The sequence below is a fragment of the Myotis lucifugus genome, unplaced genomic scaffold, assembly GCF_000147115.1.
Source record: "Myotis lucifugus unplaced genomic scaffold, Myoluc2.0 scaffold_861, whole genome shotgun sequence".
Lineage (NCBI taxonomy): Eukaryota > Metazoa > Chordata > Mammalia > Chiroptera > Vespertilionidae > Myotis > Myotis lucifugus.
Genome location: NW_005871909.1, coordinates 43,597 through 57,584, shown reverse-complemented (window position 1 = coordinate 57,584; position 13,988 = coordinate 43,597). Strand labels below are relative to the sequence as shown.

The 13,988-nt window shown below is 53.5% G+C and overlaps 2 protein-coding genes across 5 annotated transcripts in view; one reads left to right on the top strand and one right to left on the bottom strand.

The window, feature by feature from the left end:
- ILKAP (ILK associated serine/threonine phosphatase) overlaps positions 1-3,534 on the top strand; it is a 31,069-nt gene extending 27,535 nt beyond the window's left edge. For all 4 annotated transcript variants that reach the window (XM_006106596.3, XM_014448560.2, XM_023747402.1 and 1 more), the window contains 3 exons: positions 1,095-1,214; positions 2,951-3,032; positions 3,279-3,534. In XM_006106596.3, coding sequence (XP_006106658.1) covers positions 1,095-1,214; positions 2,951-3,032; positions 3,279-3,419 — 343 coding nt within the window. In that variant the 3' untranslated portion in view covers positions 3,420-3,534. The remainder of the gene's footprint in view (positions 1-1,094; positions 1,215-2,950; positions 3,033-3,278) is intronic.
- Positions 3,535-6,553: 3,019 nt separating this feature from the next.
- ERFE (erythroferrone) lies at positions 6,554-13,698 on the bottom strand. The gene is made up of 8 exons (XM_014448569.2): positions 13,508-13,698; positions 11,198-11,317; positions 10,470-10,557; positions 9,130-9,332; positions 8,951-9,059; positions 8,757-8,847; positions 7,984-8,062; positions 6,554-6,953 (listed from the first exon to the last, which is right to left on the bottom strand). Exons 1-8 carry the CDS (start codon positions 13,694-13,696, stop codon positions 6,855-6,857), a joined length of 978 nt encoding a protein of 325 aa, XP_014304055.1. The 5' UTR covers positions 13,697-13,698; the 3' UTR covers positions 6,554-6,854.
- Positions 13,699-13,988: the final 290 nt, after the last annotated feature.

Here is a 13,988-nt window from a genome sequence, read left to right as displayed (position 1 = left end):
ATATTAATGACCTAGAGCAGTGGTCAGCAAACTCATTAGTCAACAGAGTCAAATATCAACAGTACTTCTTCAAAATAGACTCGCCCAGGCTGAAAACCGACTTCTGCGCATGGGCCACGAAGTTTCAATCGCACTGTACGGCGCGCCCGCACTTGGTATTTTGTGGAAGAGCCACACTCAGGGGCCAAAGAGCCGCATGTAACTCGCGAGCCGCAGTTTGCCGACCACGGACCTAGAGTAAGCATGTCAAACTCAAAGGCTAACACGGGCCAAATAAACAAGGTTTAAGTTTATGTGAGCCGCAAAAAAACAAAAGCTTCAATTTTCATAGAAACGTAGGTTTATTTCGATAGAGACATGCTGAATACAAAGGGCTGAAATAAATGAGTAATCATTAACATAAAATAATGGAACATTTTAATATAAATTAATATTTTTCCTTGAACACTGACTTACCAGACAATGAATAACTGCACAAATTAATAAGTGTAACACAAATAAACCTATTTTTCTTATTCTCTGAAAGCGAAATATTTCCTATTGCGCACACCAAACAAGTTAGTCCAAGACTAAGGACGAGGCAATTGGCTGCTAAAATATTCGCTGCTAGTATTAGTGAGAGAAATGGTGCACCTGTGCGTCAGGGAAATGAATGCAACACGATTATAGTAATCAGTCATTAGAACATTGTAGTTCATTATTAATAATTATGTATAACAGGATATTGTAAAAGTTATGAAATTTTTTTATTTGTTTCATATTTTTATTGATTTCAGAGAGAAAGGGAGAAAGAGATAGAAACATCAATGATGAGAGAAAATCATGATCGGCTGTCTCCTGCACAGCCCCCACTGGGGATCGAGCCCACAACCTGGGCATGTGCCCTTGACCAGAAAAGAACCTGGGACCTTTCAGTCGCAGGCTGACGCTCTATCCACTGAGCCAAACCGGCTAGGGCATGATGCTGTTTAATGTGAATTCTGCAGGCTACATCTTTCATTCTGTCCTGTTTTTCTGATTTTAAGATCAGATTGTAAGTACTGTGGCCTTATTATCTGGCCGATGGAGTCTGAATTGTTTTCCCTTTGTTTTAGGGACGGGCGTGTCTTAGGTGTGCTGGAGGTGTCCCGATCCATTGGGGATGGGCAGTACAAGCGCTGCGGGGTCACTTCTGTGCCAGACATCAGACGTTGCCAGCTGACCCCCAATGACAGGTAAAAATGCCCGCTAGAGGCATGGGCATGCACATATATGGTCTATCTATCCCCAACTCTTGGCTTGTAAGGAGCCGTGTCTTGGGCACTGTGTTAGGCCCTAGAAGTGCAGAGAAATAAAATACAGTTCTACGGTTCTGCTCTAGTGGGCCACACAGTCTGGTAGGGGGCACTCGTGTCCTAGGAGTATGGGCTGCTCTGGGAGCCTGGCCATTGGGGGTGGGGGGTGTCCCTGTTGGAGGAACAAGAGGGTTTTTCTAGTAGAGGAAACACACAACAAAGGCATTAAAATGGGATGGCGTGAAAGGGCGCCAGGCTGCTGTCAGTGACAGATTGACAGGCGAATGGTGGCAGGGGATGTTGGTGAGAGATGATGGCCACTGACTGAGTTCCATGCTGAGGAGTTTGAATTTTAGCTTCTCATGATGGAGGGTCATGGGCGATTTTTAGGCAGACAAAGCTAGGTTGAGAAAGACGGTCTGTTCAGTTGTCCATCGCCATTCTAAGCTGCCTGAAGATGAGGCACCACACTGCCTGGCTGCCTGGTGGCAGGAAGTCCTAAATGTTGGGGGTTGGAGCAGGATGGAGCCCAGGGGCTCATTAGGATATGGTGGTGGCCCTGGCTTAAACGGGGGCTGAACTGAGGCAGTGGTGCAAAGGAGAATAGGTGGCTCACAACAAGTGGCTCACAAGACTGAGTGATGAGGGAGGTGAGAAAGGCTCCTTGATCAAGCTGCAGTCTTGGGGGTAGGAGCTCTTGTGGAGCATAGCTCTGAGCCTTGGTCTCAGTGCTGCGGGTAAGGAGCCCTACTTTGGTTCTCCCTGCTCAGCCTCCCTGTTCTCCATGCCTGCCTTCAGCACGCCATGCTCTTGCTGACCCTAGGGTCTTGGAACGTGTTTCCACTAGCCCCTCCTCTGTTTTTCTGAGTGATGCCCCAGGAAAGTCTTGTCTGCCTGCCCCCAGACCAGGCCCCTGCTGTGTGATATGCCAGTCCCCTCCATTCTGGATGGTGGTCACCTCACTGGAAGGGGAAGGAGTCTTCTGGGACTTGTGCCCCACACTGTCCCAGGCACAGACTAGGTCCTGGTAAATGCTTGTTGAATGAATGCCCAGTCAGAAGAGGAGAACTAAGACCTGGGTATGGCAGTGAGAAAAGAGAGGTGGTTAAAGCCATGGGGAACATTCCTTGGTGCTTGGAGAACTAAAATCTTTCTATCCATTGTTCAGAATGACTTTCCTTGGGAGCCCAGAGGATGGGGGTTTTGGTAGGGAAATAATCCTGTTTTCAGACAGTGAAGGTGGGTGGTGGTTCTCCTGGGGCCTTGGACTCAGCATGGCTTCTAGGATGTTCCATTTAGGTCTAGCTTTATGTCTTTGGGAAATGGCTCAAGGCAGGTGGCGAAAGAAGTTCTGTGTATATTTACCATAATACCTGATGTTTTTATTCAGTGATGTACCTTTTGCGTTTATATAAGAAAGTGCAATACCTACCTAATGTTTGAATTCATACTTTCAATATTGGTGAACAGAAGGCATGTTCCAGTTTTGATGTATTAGACCCACCTACAATTATTTTTAAGTAGTTTTAATCTTTGTCTCATAGAAGTCAAATTACTTTTTTAAAAGTCTTAGCTTTTTCGTAGTTGGACAAGTGTTTGTTTCTTTTTCCTCTGTTACTGGCGATTTTATAGAGTTTGCTGTTAAAACCCATTTATATTTCTTCCCTGTATTGTAGGTTCATTTTGCTGGCCTGCGACGGCCTCTTCAAGGTCTTTACCCCAGAAGAAGCTGTGAACTTCATCTTGTCCTGCCTCGAGGTAAGAAATTGCACAAGGGAGTGAGTGCCAGTTGTCCAGCTGCATCTTACTGACACCCCAGTCCTCCCCTACGTCCCCATTGTTGGGGGGTATCCTTGTGTGCATTTTCAATGTCCGGGAGACTGGTCAGTTTGTCCTGCCTGCCCTGATGGAGACTGAGCAATTCTTCCTTCTGGTGATGCTGTCTCAGGAGAGTGGTGGGGGGCAGGATTCCCCTATTCACCAGCACCCTTTCCTGCCCGGCAGGATGAGAAGATCCAGAGCCGGGAAGGGAAGCCTGCTGTGGATACCCGCTACGAAGCAGCCTGCAATAGGCTGGCCAACAAGGCAGTGCAGCGGGGTTCGGCGGATAACGTCACGGTGATGTTGGTGCGGATAGGGCACTGAGGGCGTGGCGTGCCACTGGCTTCAGAGGTTCATGTGTGTGTGTACACATTATGTGTGTTTCGTGTACTCCTGTGGGATTCCCATGGTTGTAAATAAAAGTTTCTCTTTTTTCTAATCTTATCTCATTACATTTTGAGAAACTCGTGACCCTTCAGAAGCTAATTGTGTTTGCTTTTGAATATACTCTGGTCGTCTTGTTACGACAGGTGGGTCCCAACCCCAGGGCTAATGGAGCACTCCAGCTTCTTTCAAATTTCCATACAAAAATAAGGTTACAGAACATTTTATAGCTCGATCCAGGCTTAGCCAGGACAGTAGACTGGTACACAAAGTTATCTACTCTAGAGTGGTGTGCCCCTGACGAGCTCTCCAAAGCAGCACGGTGGTTCAGCTTGTTTCTAATTCCTGTGAGAATAGGCACAGTCTGGCTGAAGGGCTCTGGAAGACTGGCTCTTTACCAGGTCTTCCATCGGGATCCCCTGGGCGTGGAATGTACTTCCCGGATGGAGCAGTCAAGCTACTGTGGAGTGTGGCCTCTGAGAGCCAACTGCATTGTAAGAATGTGCATTCAGTGAGCTCTGCTGGGCTGAGTCCACCTTCCAATAACACCTTACAGTGGTACCCTTCTGTTAAAGATGTCCACAGGGGAAAATGCATGCATGATCAGCCTACCGGGAAGATTAGAAAATACTTTTCAAGCTCTTATTTCTGTATAAAACAAGTCATCGGTATTGCTGTAATTACTTTTTAGGAAAGCAGCTCTAAGGTCTTTTGGGGAAACACTTGCCTCAGGATGATGTAAGATTTTTAAAAACTTGCCATTCAGAAAGCTGTTTTGTAATGTTCTCTGGCCCCCGCCCAGCATACACACATGGTCTTATCACCCAGTCAGTTGGTGGGATTGGTGTCCTGCTACAAGTACCTCAGGGGAACGTTTTGAGCACACCCTTCCCCAGAGAATTACATGCCAGGCTCCATTGCTGCTGAGGAACTGGCATCATTGAAGGAAAGAGCCTCAACATCTCAAATTGGGAAATAAGTTGCTCGATAAATATCCTCCTATAGCAAACTAGGTTTCAACATGTGACTCACATGCCCCTAATTCCCAGCATGCCACTGTCTCAGAGCTGGAAGAGGCTGGCCACTGTGGCTTCGCTGGCAAGTCCCTTCCCCCACCTTCATAGAGTCCAAGCCTCCTCCCCAGCTAGGGGTCATCCCCCACCTCACCTCAAAGAGGTCATTCCTCCCCATCCTCAGTGGACCTGGTCTAAAATGATTAAGATTTTATATTTTAAGGTCTATACTTTATTTTTGTAACTTTGTATAATCACGTAACAATTCTTAGGTACTTGATCAATTCATAAAGTCAGTTATATAAATATATTTCATCTGGCAATACTAAATAAATACTCTAATAAATGGCTATACTACTTATGTGGAGAAAATGAAAGAGATCTGTGGCTTTTTCAAGGGTAAAAGATAACTTTCCTAAAATATCTGTGGCTACACCAGCCCTTATCAGAGAGTGTGGGGACACAGGACACCAGGCCAGCTGGCACTTCCTAGTAGGGCGGGTGCAGGTCCTACTGAGAATCGTGCCTGTGCCAGGCCTGGCAAGGGGTACGGGTTTCATGTTGGGAGCCAGCTGGGAGTGAGATGTTTACTTCTGTGTAGTAGCAGCTTTAGGCTCCTGGGGAAGTCATCCTAAGGCTAGCTAAGAGGTTAAGTGACAACAGCCATATCCTGTGGTAGCAAATTTCATGTGAGCCCATTGTGTGTATGAATGGGGGTTGGGTAACTTCAGAAGGATCACCTGCTCTGGGACATTCTTGCTCCTTAGATCAGCGGTTCTCAACCTGGGGGTCGTGACCCCTTTGGAGTCGAACCACCCTTTCACAGGGGTTGCCTAAGACCATCGGAAAACATATATAACTACATATTGTTTTTGTGATTAATTGCTATGCTTTAATGTTCAATTTGTAACAATGAAAATACATCCTGCATATCAGATATTTACATTATGATTCATAGCGGTAGCAAAATTACAGTGATGAAGTAGCAGCGAAAATAATTTTATGGTTGGGGGTCACCACAACATGAGGAACTGTATTAAAGGGTCGCGGCATTTGGAAGGTTGAGAACCACTGCCTTAGATGGAATGTGCTGTAGGCTGACAACTATGTAGGTGCTATCACTGCTGCAGCAGCACAGGGGACTTGGTGGTACCCAGCCCTCTCAAGACCAGTTCTTTCTCAGTATGGTCTCCATCTCTACCTATCTGAGCTTGGAGCCTATTTCCATCTTAACTAGAGTGGATGCTTGAAGAGCCCCAAAACCCATGGACCCCGCTAGGCTGGGGTGGGGACCAGGGGCTGCTAGCTTCTGGGAAGCCTCTTTTTAGCCTGGTCAGGTGGGTGAGCAGGGCCTTCAGGGATGTTCTAGCTCTTCCATATGGCTGGTGGGTCCTAGCAGTGAGTCAGCCTCAGAGGGGATGGGAAAGGACTTTGTCTATGAAAAGGTTTACCGCTCCTCTTTGATAAATCATCTGTCTGCAAGTTGAGCGTGCCAGTTAGCTTGTACATGTTAGAAGTGAAAGGAGCTCCTGGAAGCTGGGCCCAGGCTCTCTGCCTCCCACCCCATAAGCCCTGTCCAGTGTCTGTCTGATGTCCAAGGCTCCTGTACAAGGGGCCACAAAGAGAGTCTTGGATCCTGTGATCAGTACACGCCAAAGGCGTGGTTGGGAGGGAGCCCCAGGTGGAGATGGGCACAGTGAGAAGGCTGCTGCTAAAGCTGGCCCTCCATGCAGCTCACTTACCCTAGGAGGCCCTGCAGCCCTGCACAGGCTGCCTTGACCCTCTACACAGGGCACCCCAGCAGGCAGACCAGCCGTTCCTCTGTGCCAGCACTCTCAACACTTAAAGATGGAAAGGGCGGGACTTGGCCACAGTGAAGAAGCTGAGGTTTTATTTATTTTTTAAATATATTTTTATTGATTTCAGAGAGTAAGAGAGAGAAAGAAATATCAGTGATGAGAAAGAATAATTGATTGGCTGGATCCTGCATGCCCCACACTGGGAATCGAGCCCGCACCTGGGCATGTGCCCAGACCAGGAATGAAACCGTGACCTCCTGGTTCATAGGTCAATACCCAACCACTGAGCCATGCAGGCCGGTGGAACTGAGATTTTAGACAAGCCAATAGGCCAGCAGCGGGGGGCCCAGGCCTGGGTGCGCTGAACTCTGAAGTGGGATCTTAAAGTCCTTTCTGGTTCTGGGACAGCAGGTTTGCTTGTCACCTCCCCAGGCTGCCTGGAGTGGCCATCTCTGGGCTGAACTGCAGGGGCCACTGTGTGCAGTTGAATGGGCTTTCTCCTGTATGTGGCCTCTGTCACTCCAACACTGCCCAGAGATTGTCGGGACCCAGCTCGATACTGCTCAGATGCCAAGGAGGAGAGCGCTGAACTGGGAGCCGTCTTGCACAGTGACGAGGGAGCCGCTAGCGTTGTCCAGGAAGACGGAGGTATACTGCCCTATCTGTGAGAAGGGCAGTGTCAGCCTGGGCACTGGCACACACCCTCAAAACAGCACCTCTGCCCCGTTCTAGTGCTTTCTCTCCAGCTCCATTGGCCCCTGCGCTTATGGGCTCCTGCAGTTCACATTTGTGAGAGCGAACCTCTGCTCAGGGCCAGCAGGGGGTCAAGAGTCCAACATGCTTCTGTGCTGCATATGGAGCCTGTAAGGCTCTAACCTGGGGTGTGAGGGTGGCCCCGTCCCACAGGCCTGGTCTCTGACCTTCGGGGCAGGGCTACCATGGGACTGATCAGTATTCTGGCATGGCTGCTCCAGATGTGGTCCACACACCAGCAGGATCCCATCCCCTGGGAACTCCCAAAACTGCAGACTCTGGGGACCCACCCTTCCCATATTTTTGGACTCCAGGTGCACCGTGAGCCATTTGACTCCCCCCACGTGTTTGGTGCCTGGGACCAGACCAGACCACTAAATGCCTTTCAGCAGTTGGGCCTCCACTCCTGACTGCTGTGTGAGCTTGGGCAAGTTATTTAACCGTTCTGTGCTTTGTTCCCCTGTTTGTAAATGGGAATAATGGTAGTACCCACCTCAGAGCGCTGTGACAATGAAATGGGTCACTTAGAAGGGGGCCTGCATAGTGCTATTTAAATGTGAGCTGCTGTTCACACATCCACACTGACAGTTTTTCTTTTTTAGTGAATCTCACCTTTGCATCAATTCCTTGAGTACTTGCCCAAATCCCCAGTGCTAGAAAGAGATTTGTGTAGGAAATAACTACATGTGCTGCTTCCTGCAGTGGCAGTGGGCTCAGGTGTCATGAGGGAGTTCAGTCTGGGCCCTGGAGCTGACCCCTGTTCTACCACTAGGAGCACCAGCCCTCAGTGTGGGACTTGGGAGGTCTCAATGCCTCTCCCAGGCCTGGAGTTGGGGTGCTGCACCCAGAGCCCCTTAGTGCCCACCAGCACCCCTCCCTGCCAGGTCACCCATGGCCACAATCAGGTGGTACCCCCCATGCCCAAGCCTGCCCCTGCACCTGCAGATACAGAACACCGTTCACGGAGATGGTGAAGAGCTCACCGCTGCTCTGCAGACCTATGACAGCCTCCAGGGAGCTGCAGCCAAAGCAGAAAGAGGGTCACAGAGCCTCCACCCCAGACCCCACCCGAGTCCCTCACAACTGACAAGACCCAGCAAAATGCCAAGGGGACAGCTGTCTCGGGTCTCCTGGTGGAGGCACTGTCTGAACTGGGCTCCCAAAGGAGGCCAGTCTCCCCAGGGCCAGCTGTGCTGCAGGTTCGGGAAAGGCAAGCCTGGCCGAAGCTGGAGGCAGCTCTGAGGAACCCCACTGCACTGGCTGCTGCAGCTTAGGTGGGAGGGGGCGCAGAAAGCCCTGTCAGGCCAGTGTGGAGGGCTTTCAAAACCAGAATCAGAAGTTTTGAACTTCACTTATTCCTTTCTGCAACAGCTATTGCCAGCATCTGCCTGGGTCTGGATCTGTTCTGGGTGGGGGGACAGAGGGAGGAACCCCTGCCATCGGTGACCAGGTGCAGTTGGAAGGTGGGCATGGTCATGTGCAGTGAAGGAAGTTTACAGGAGCTGGTGGGAGAATTAATGGGGAAGGGTCGCACAGAGTGGTCTGGAAATGGCTGAGGTGGTGGGGGTGTGCCCAGGAAGCCCAGTTAGCTCCTGCTGCTGGGATGGGAGCGTGGGGGTCACCCAGGTTAGGGTGGCAGTGAGGATGGAGGAAAGGGTCCAGGTCCAGTGCCCCAGACTGCACTCCCCGCCCCCACCCACGCACCCACTCACGTGTGGTTCTGGCACTGGGACTCGATGCAGATGAGCAGGCGCAGGCGGTCCCGAGGCCGCTGCTGCTCTGGCTTCCTCTGCTGAGGGAGGGCTTAGGGGAGGGAGGGAGGGAATAGTCACGGTGGGCGGAGTTGAGGCCCCCCCCCCCCCCCAGCACTCCCCCGTCCCACACACACTCTGGCGCTAGGTCTTACCCACGTGCAGCGTGGCCGCAAGAGCATAGAAGCCCCCTACTGGCGCTGTGTACTGGCCGCTGGTCAGATTCAGGCCCAGGCCGCGATAGAAGGCGCCCTCAGATTCGGGCTGTGGAGTGCAGATGGTCACCTGGGCCCACCACACACCCTCTCCTGGGCCCCTCCAGGCTAGGACTCACCAGGTAGTAGCCACCAAGTTCGTGCAGTGTGCGCCGCTCCACCGACAATTTCTGGCGCAGGCGGCAGTGGAAGGCGTCCCCCACCAGTGGTGGGCTCATGGCCAGGGCCTCTGTCAGGGAGGGCACCCTGTCCCTGTCCCTGTCCCCTGCTGCATCCTCTGGGGCAAGGCCCGGCTCCAAGCGCTCTCGCAGTGGCACCAATTCTGGCAGAGCAGGTGGTGGCTGAGCCCACCCCGCCCTCCTTTCCATGCCCCCCACCCCTCAAACCCCTCACAGAGTTTCGGCCTGCTTGGCAGGCAGAAACTGCCTCCTGACCCTGCTGCTGCTCCTGTTTGCCTTCACACTTTGGCTACCGGGAAGTTTAGGGCAGAGTCACACCCAGTGCCCGTGTTCTCTGGCCCCTCCCTATCCTACCCACATTGCCCCCTTCGTGGTGGTGTTTTTTCTGTTTATGCTTTTATTGTATCAGCGAATGCAATCATATCAACCAGCCCTGGTCAACTTTGGAAGGAAGCTGGGTATACATAAATAATCATTGCAACTATACTGGAAATAATATGTAGGTTCTTTAGCCTCTGAAACTGTATCTAATGGACCACTACACTGAATTAAAGTGGGGGAAGGGCTCTGTCACTAGGTTCTTCATAATAAAATTAATCTAGTAAATAATGTGAGCTACCCATTAGCAGTGACCACAGTGCAGGGACATTCCCCAGTCCCACAGCTCAGCTCAGCTCTGCTGTCTCCCTTTATGCCTTCCATCTCAGCTGCCCAGCCTGGGTCAGATGGTGACCTGGCGATGCTAACCCTGTGCTGCCCTTGGTCCTCCCTGCCCCTCCAGGCAGCCTCCCAAGGGTCTCTCTCTGAGCAGGCAGCTGAGATCTGTCAGGGGAAGGGGCAGAGGTGATCGAGGGGAAGAAGTTGGGGTTCGCAGTCAGGGCCTGTGTTGACTGGGGTGAACCTTAAATCTCCCTTGTGTCACTGGGGGAATCAGAGGAGCACTGTGAAAGCTTAAAGAGCCCTGACCCCCTCCCTGACACTCCTCACTTGAGGGGTATGGGTTCAGAACTGGCCTTTCCTGGACTCACCTGACTTCCCAGGTTGGGTGTGGGTGCTGGTCCCCAAGCATCTACTGAGCACCGAGTGGTTAAGTCTGCCTTCCTCTGCAGTGTCCTTACCACACTCGCACCCCCAACTCCTGACCTTGAGCCTCGCACAGTGCAGGGGCCTTATTGGGTGCTGCAGATGCTGAGGACTAGCCTGTCTTAGCTCCTGTGGGAGACCTTCCCCAGCCCCACTCACACCCAGGGGTATATCTCCACATGGTGTGCATCTACTACCTTCTAGCAGCCGCCGGAACTCCTTCACCAGTTCTGATGAGTTGATGGGCCTTGAGTCATTCAGGAGGACAAAGGTTCGGGGGCATGGCTGGAAGGGAAACTTGGCAGTGAAGACATCTGAATGGACAGGCTGGGAACTATGGGCACCTGCTCGGCAAGCTCCTGCCTCTAACAGGCAGGCAAAAGGGGCTCCCACTGGGGCCTCAGACTGCTGAGAAGGCAATGAGGTTCCATGCTTTGAAAGCTGCCCTCCCAGGCCAGCCCAGGTCTCCTATAGCAGGATGTAGAGCAGTGGTTCCCAAATTTATTTGGCCTACCGCCCTCTTTCCAGAAAAAATATTACTCAGCCCCTGGAAATTAATTTTTTTAAAATTTTAATAGCAGTTACTCATCGCCCCCAAATGCACCTGTGGCCATCACCGCCCCCTGGGTCGCTGCAGTGCCCACCGGGGGGCGGTAGCGCCCACTTTGGGAATCACTGATGTAGAGGGAGGAGAGCTGATGGGGCTGCCTGGCATTCCAGAGGGGCAGGGTAAATGGTAGGAACAGGCCCCAGAGCCACCTGAGCCTCCAGCTTGACACTTTCTGTGCTCTCTGACCCTAGGCCAAAGGTGAGAGTCTGCTTGGGTGTGCCAGTGGGGGCGGCGAGGGGTGTGGTGGGCTGGGGGTTCATGGAGGGCCCACAATTGGAGGCTCCTCGCACACACATCCTGGCTGGCCTTGCTCACCTCCAACTTCCTGCCTTTGCCTCCGTTCTTCCTGGCCTTAGCTTTCTCCACATTGTGCCTGAGGAAGGCTTTCCAGGTCTCCCAGGGGTCCTGGCTGGGTGTTCTCTCTGTGGTGGACTCCTAGAAAGCATCAGGTTGGTTCCCACCCCCTGTCCCTCGCAGCGGGTGTCCACCGAGCAGACCAGACAGGACACTTCAGGAGGTCATGTATAGGACTGGCCTTCAGTGGTGCCCTTGAAGCATAGCCCTTGGGGAGGACCATGGGGAATGGGCTACACCATGATCTGGGCGTTGTGGGAGAGGAAGACAGGTGCAGAGCTCTGTAGCAGGTGGCAATCCGGCTCCTCTGCACCACAGGCCTCTTCCAGCTCCCTCCATAGGAGAGCTACCGGAAGGCTCAGACCACTGACACCCACAGGTGCTCCGGAAGAGGCTACTGATTACCCAGGTCTCCAGCTATCAGCCGGCCTCCCATCCCACCTGCATTTTCTGAAGTTCCACAGAAGCCAATTTCAGCCCTCAGTCCGGGGGTCTGGGTGGTCCAGCACTGAGATGGCAGGATTTTAAGGCCTGTGCATGGGGCGTGACACTGCCCATCCTCCTCAGGACTTCCAGGACATTTGACCCGAGCAAGGACAGTGACCGGTCCAGAAATACCATTCCCCTGCACACTGCATTCTGACCAATCATGACAGACAGGGAAGTTGCCAGCAGGTACCTTCCAGGGAGAGGTCTGTAGCCCTCTGGGCAGCAGGCCTCAGATGATCTGGGCTCCAGGCAAGGCTGCCAGCTAGGAGAGAAACTGGCCCCAGAGGACTTAGATGAGGTCATGGGCACCGACTCCAGGGCCAATGGAAGGACCCAGGGTTTTAGAGCTGGTCAGGTCCTTTCATCAGAGGACCTGACCACAGAGCTGGTGGTCTCCCAGCCCTGGGCTTTCTTCAGCAACCACTGTGCAATGGTGAGGATGTGGGGGCTTCTGTGGGAGGAGCCTCCAAGGGTCCAGGGCCTTGTCTCTCTCTCCAGCTTTCCCATGTCTCTCTGGGTGGTGGGCCCTGCGAGGTGCCAACCTGCTGGCTGCTCACCGAAAACAAGGATCTGTGATGCCACTTATAGCCTCACACTGCCCTCAGTAGAAACACATGGCAGGATTCCACGAGGGCTGCATGAGCATGCCGAGCTGGCCCTCACAGCTGGTCCCGTGTCCTGTCCAGTTTGGTGTGGGGAGAGCAGAAACAGGTGGAGCCATGTTGGTCTGGAGACCTGGGAGATGGGCCTGTGGTGTGAGTGGGTGTCCAGCAGCTGCCTTGGCTGACGAAGGTCTCCAGCCTCAGGGACTCTCAGAAAGGAGCTGGGGAGTCTCTGGTGCAGCCTTGACCCCCAAAGAGGGTCCAAGGCCAGCACCCTGCCTGGAAGCACCCCAGCTCCCATCTGCTTCCTTGGCAGTGTAGCCCCAACGTTTGGTGGCCCTGCCCCTCAGGGGTGTGGTTGAGTGTCTGGGAGGGGTCTGCCTTCAATCCATGGGAAGTAGCTGAGGTGGAGAGACTGGATTTCAGGGAGGCCCTCCCAGGGAGCCAGAAGGGCTGGCTGCCTCCACAGGTAGGGGTGTCCTTGGCCTTGGTGGTCCAAGTGTGATGCTGAGAGCAGACGCTCAGGCCTGAGGCCCCACTGCTACTCTCTCCTTTGCAGGGCCCATGAGCATCTTGATAATGCAGGGACTCGACCACCTTCCTGTCTGAAAGGCCCCACCACACTGAGGGCTCTCCCAACACCCTCCTAGCCACCTTCCCCATTCTGATTCCCCTCGCCCCAGCTGGGAAGGAAGGAGCAGGGCAGAGCTAGGGGGACTCCTGCACATCCAGAAGTCACCCTCACTGGGGTTCTGCAGCCCTCACACCTCCTTCCCCCAGACCTGCGAAAAGTAGTTCTGTTTTCACGGGGAATTTCACCAAATAGATTGCAGGAGGGAGTCAGTAATTTGCTTACGTTTCTTTCCAACCCCATGAACATCAAGTTATTTCCACGTATTTCCCAACTACCTTCTGAACCCAAATAAACGGCATATTCCACTGGCCTAATAGAATTTTGCTTTAATGCCAAAGAAAACTACCCAAAAGCCAAGGTCAAGGCCGGCTGTGCAGAGGGGCGGCGTCGAGACCCCTTCTGTACCCTGGAACACCCACATTAGAAAGGACACCGGAAGTCAGGCAGGTCCCGGGAGCTAGCGCCCTCCTCCCAAGGTGTGTCCTGGACCTCAGGGAGGGGCGGGCTCCGGGTGGGGAAACTGAGGCTCGGGGGTCTGAGTCTTACCGGCAGGCGGGTGGTGGCACGCCTCATGCGGTGATCCGCGGTATCGGCGGGCAGCTCCGGGCGGTCGCGGTTCCCTGGGGGCGCACCGGCATCCCAGCCGTCCCCGGACCCGAGGTCAGCGGCGGCGGCGACGGCGGCGGCCAGCAGGCCGGCGCGGAAGAGCAGGAGGCGGGCTCCGGCGGCGGCCATGAAGGCGGTGCGCACCTCTGGAATGAATCGCTCTCAGGCTCCGCGCCTTATAACACGCTGGAAGCTTGAATCCCCCGCCTCACCCCGCCCACGTCACCGCGCGGCGCCCTCTCCCGGCTGGGGCGCGCGCTGCAGCGGAAGCCTGGGAAGGAGCGGTGGACCGCTCCGGGAGCCGGGAGAGGCGGCGGGAGGACCTCCTGGGCTCCCGGAGGGCGTCGGGAGCACTCCCTTGTGGCGCCCCTGCGCCAGTGCGGCTTCGGGTCCCTTCCTGCGCACAGTCAGCACTTCTCTG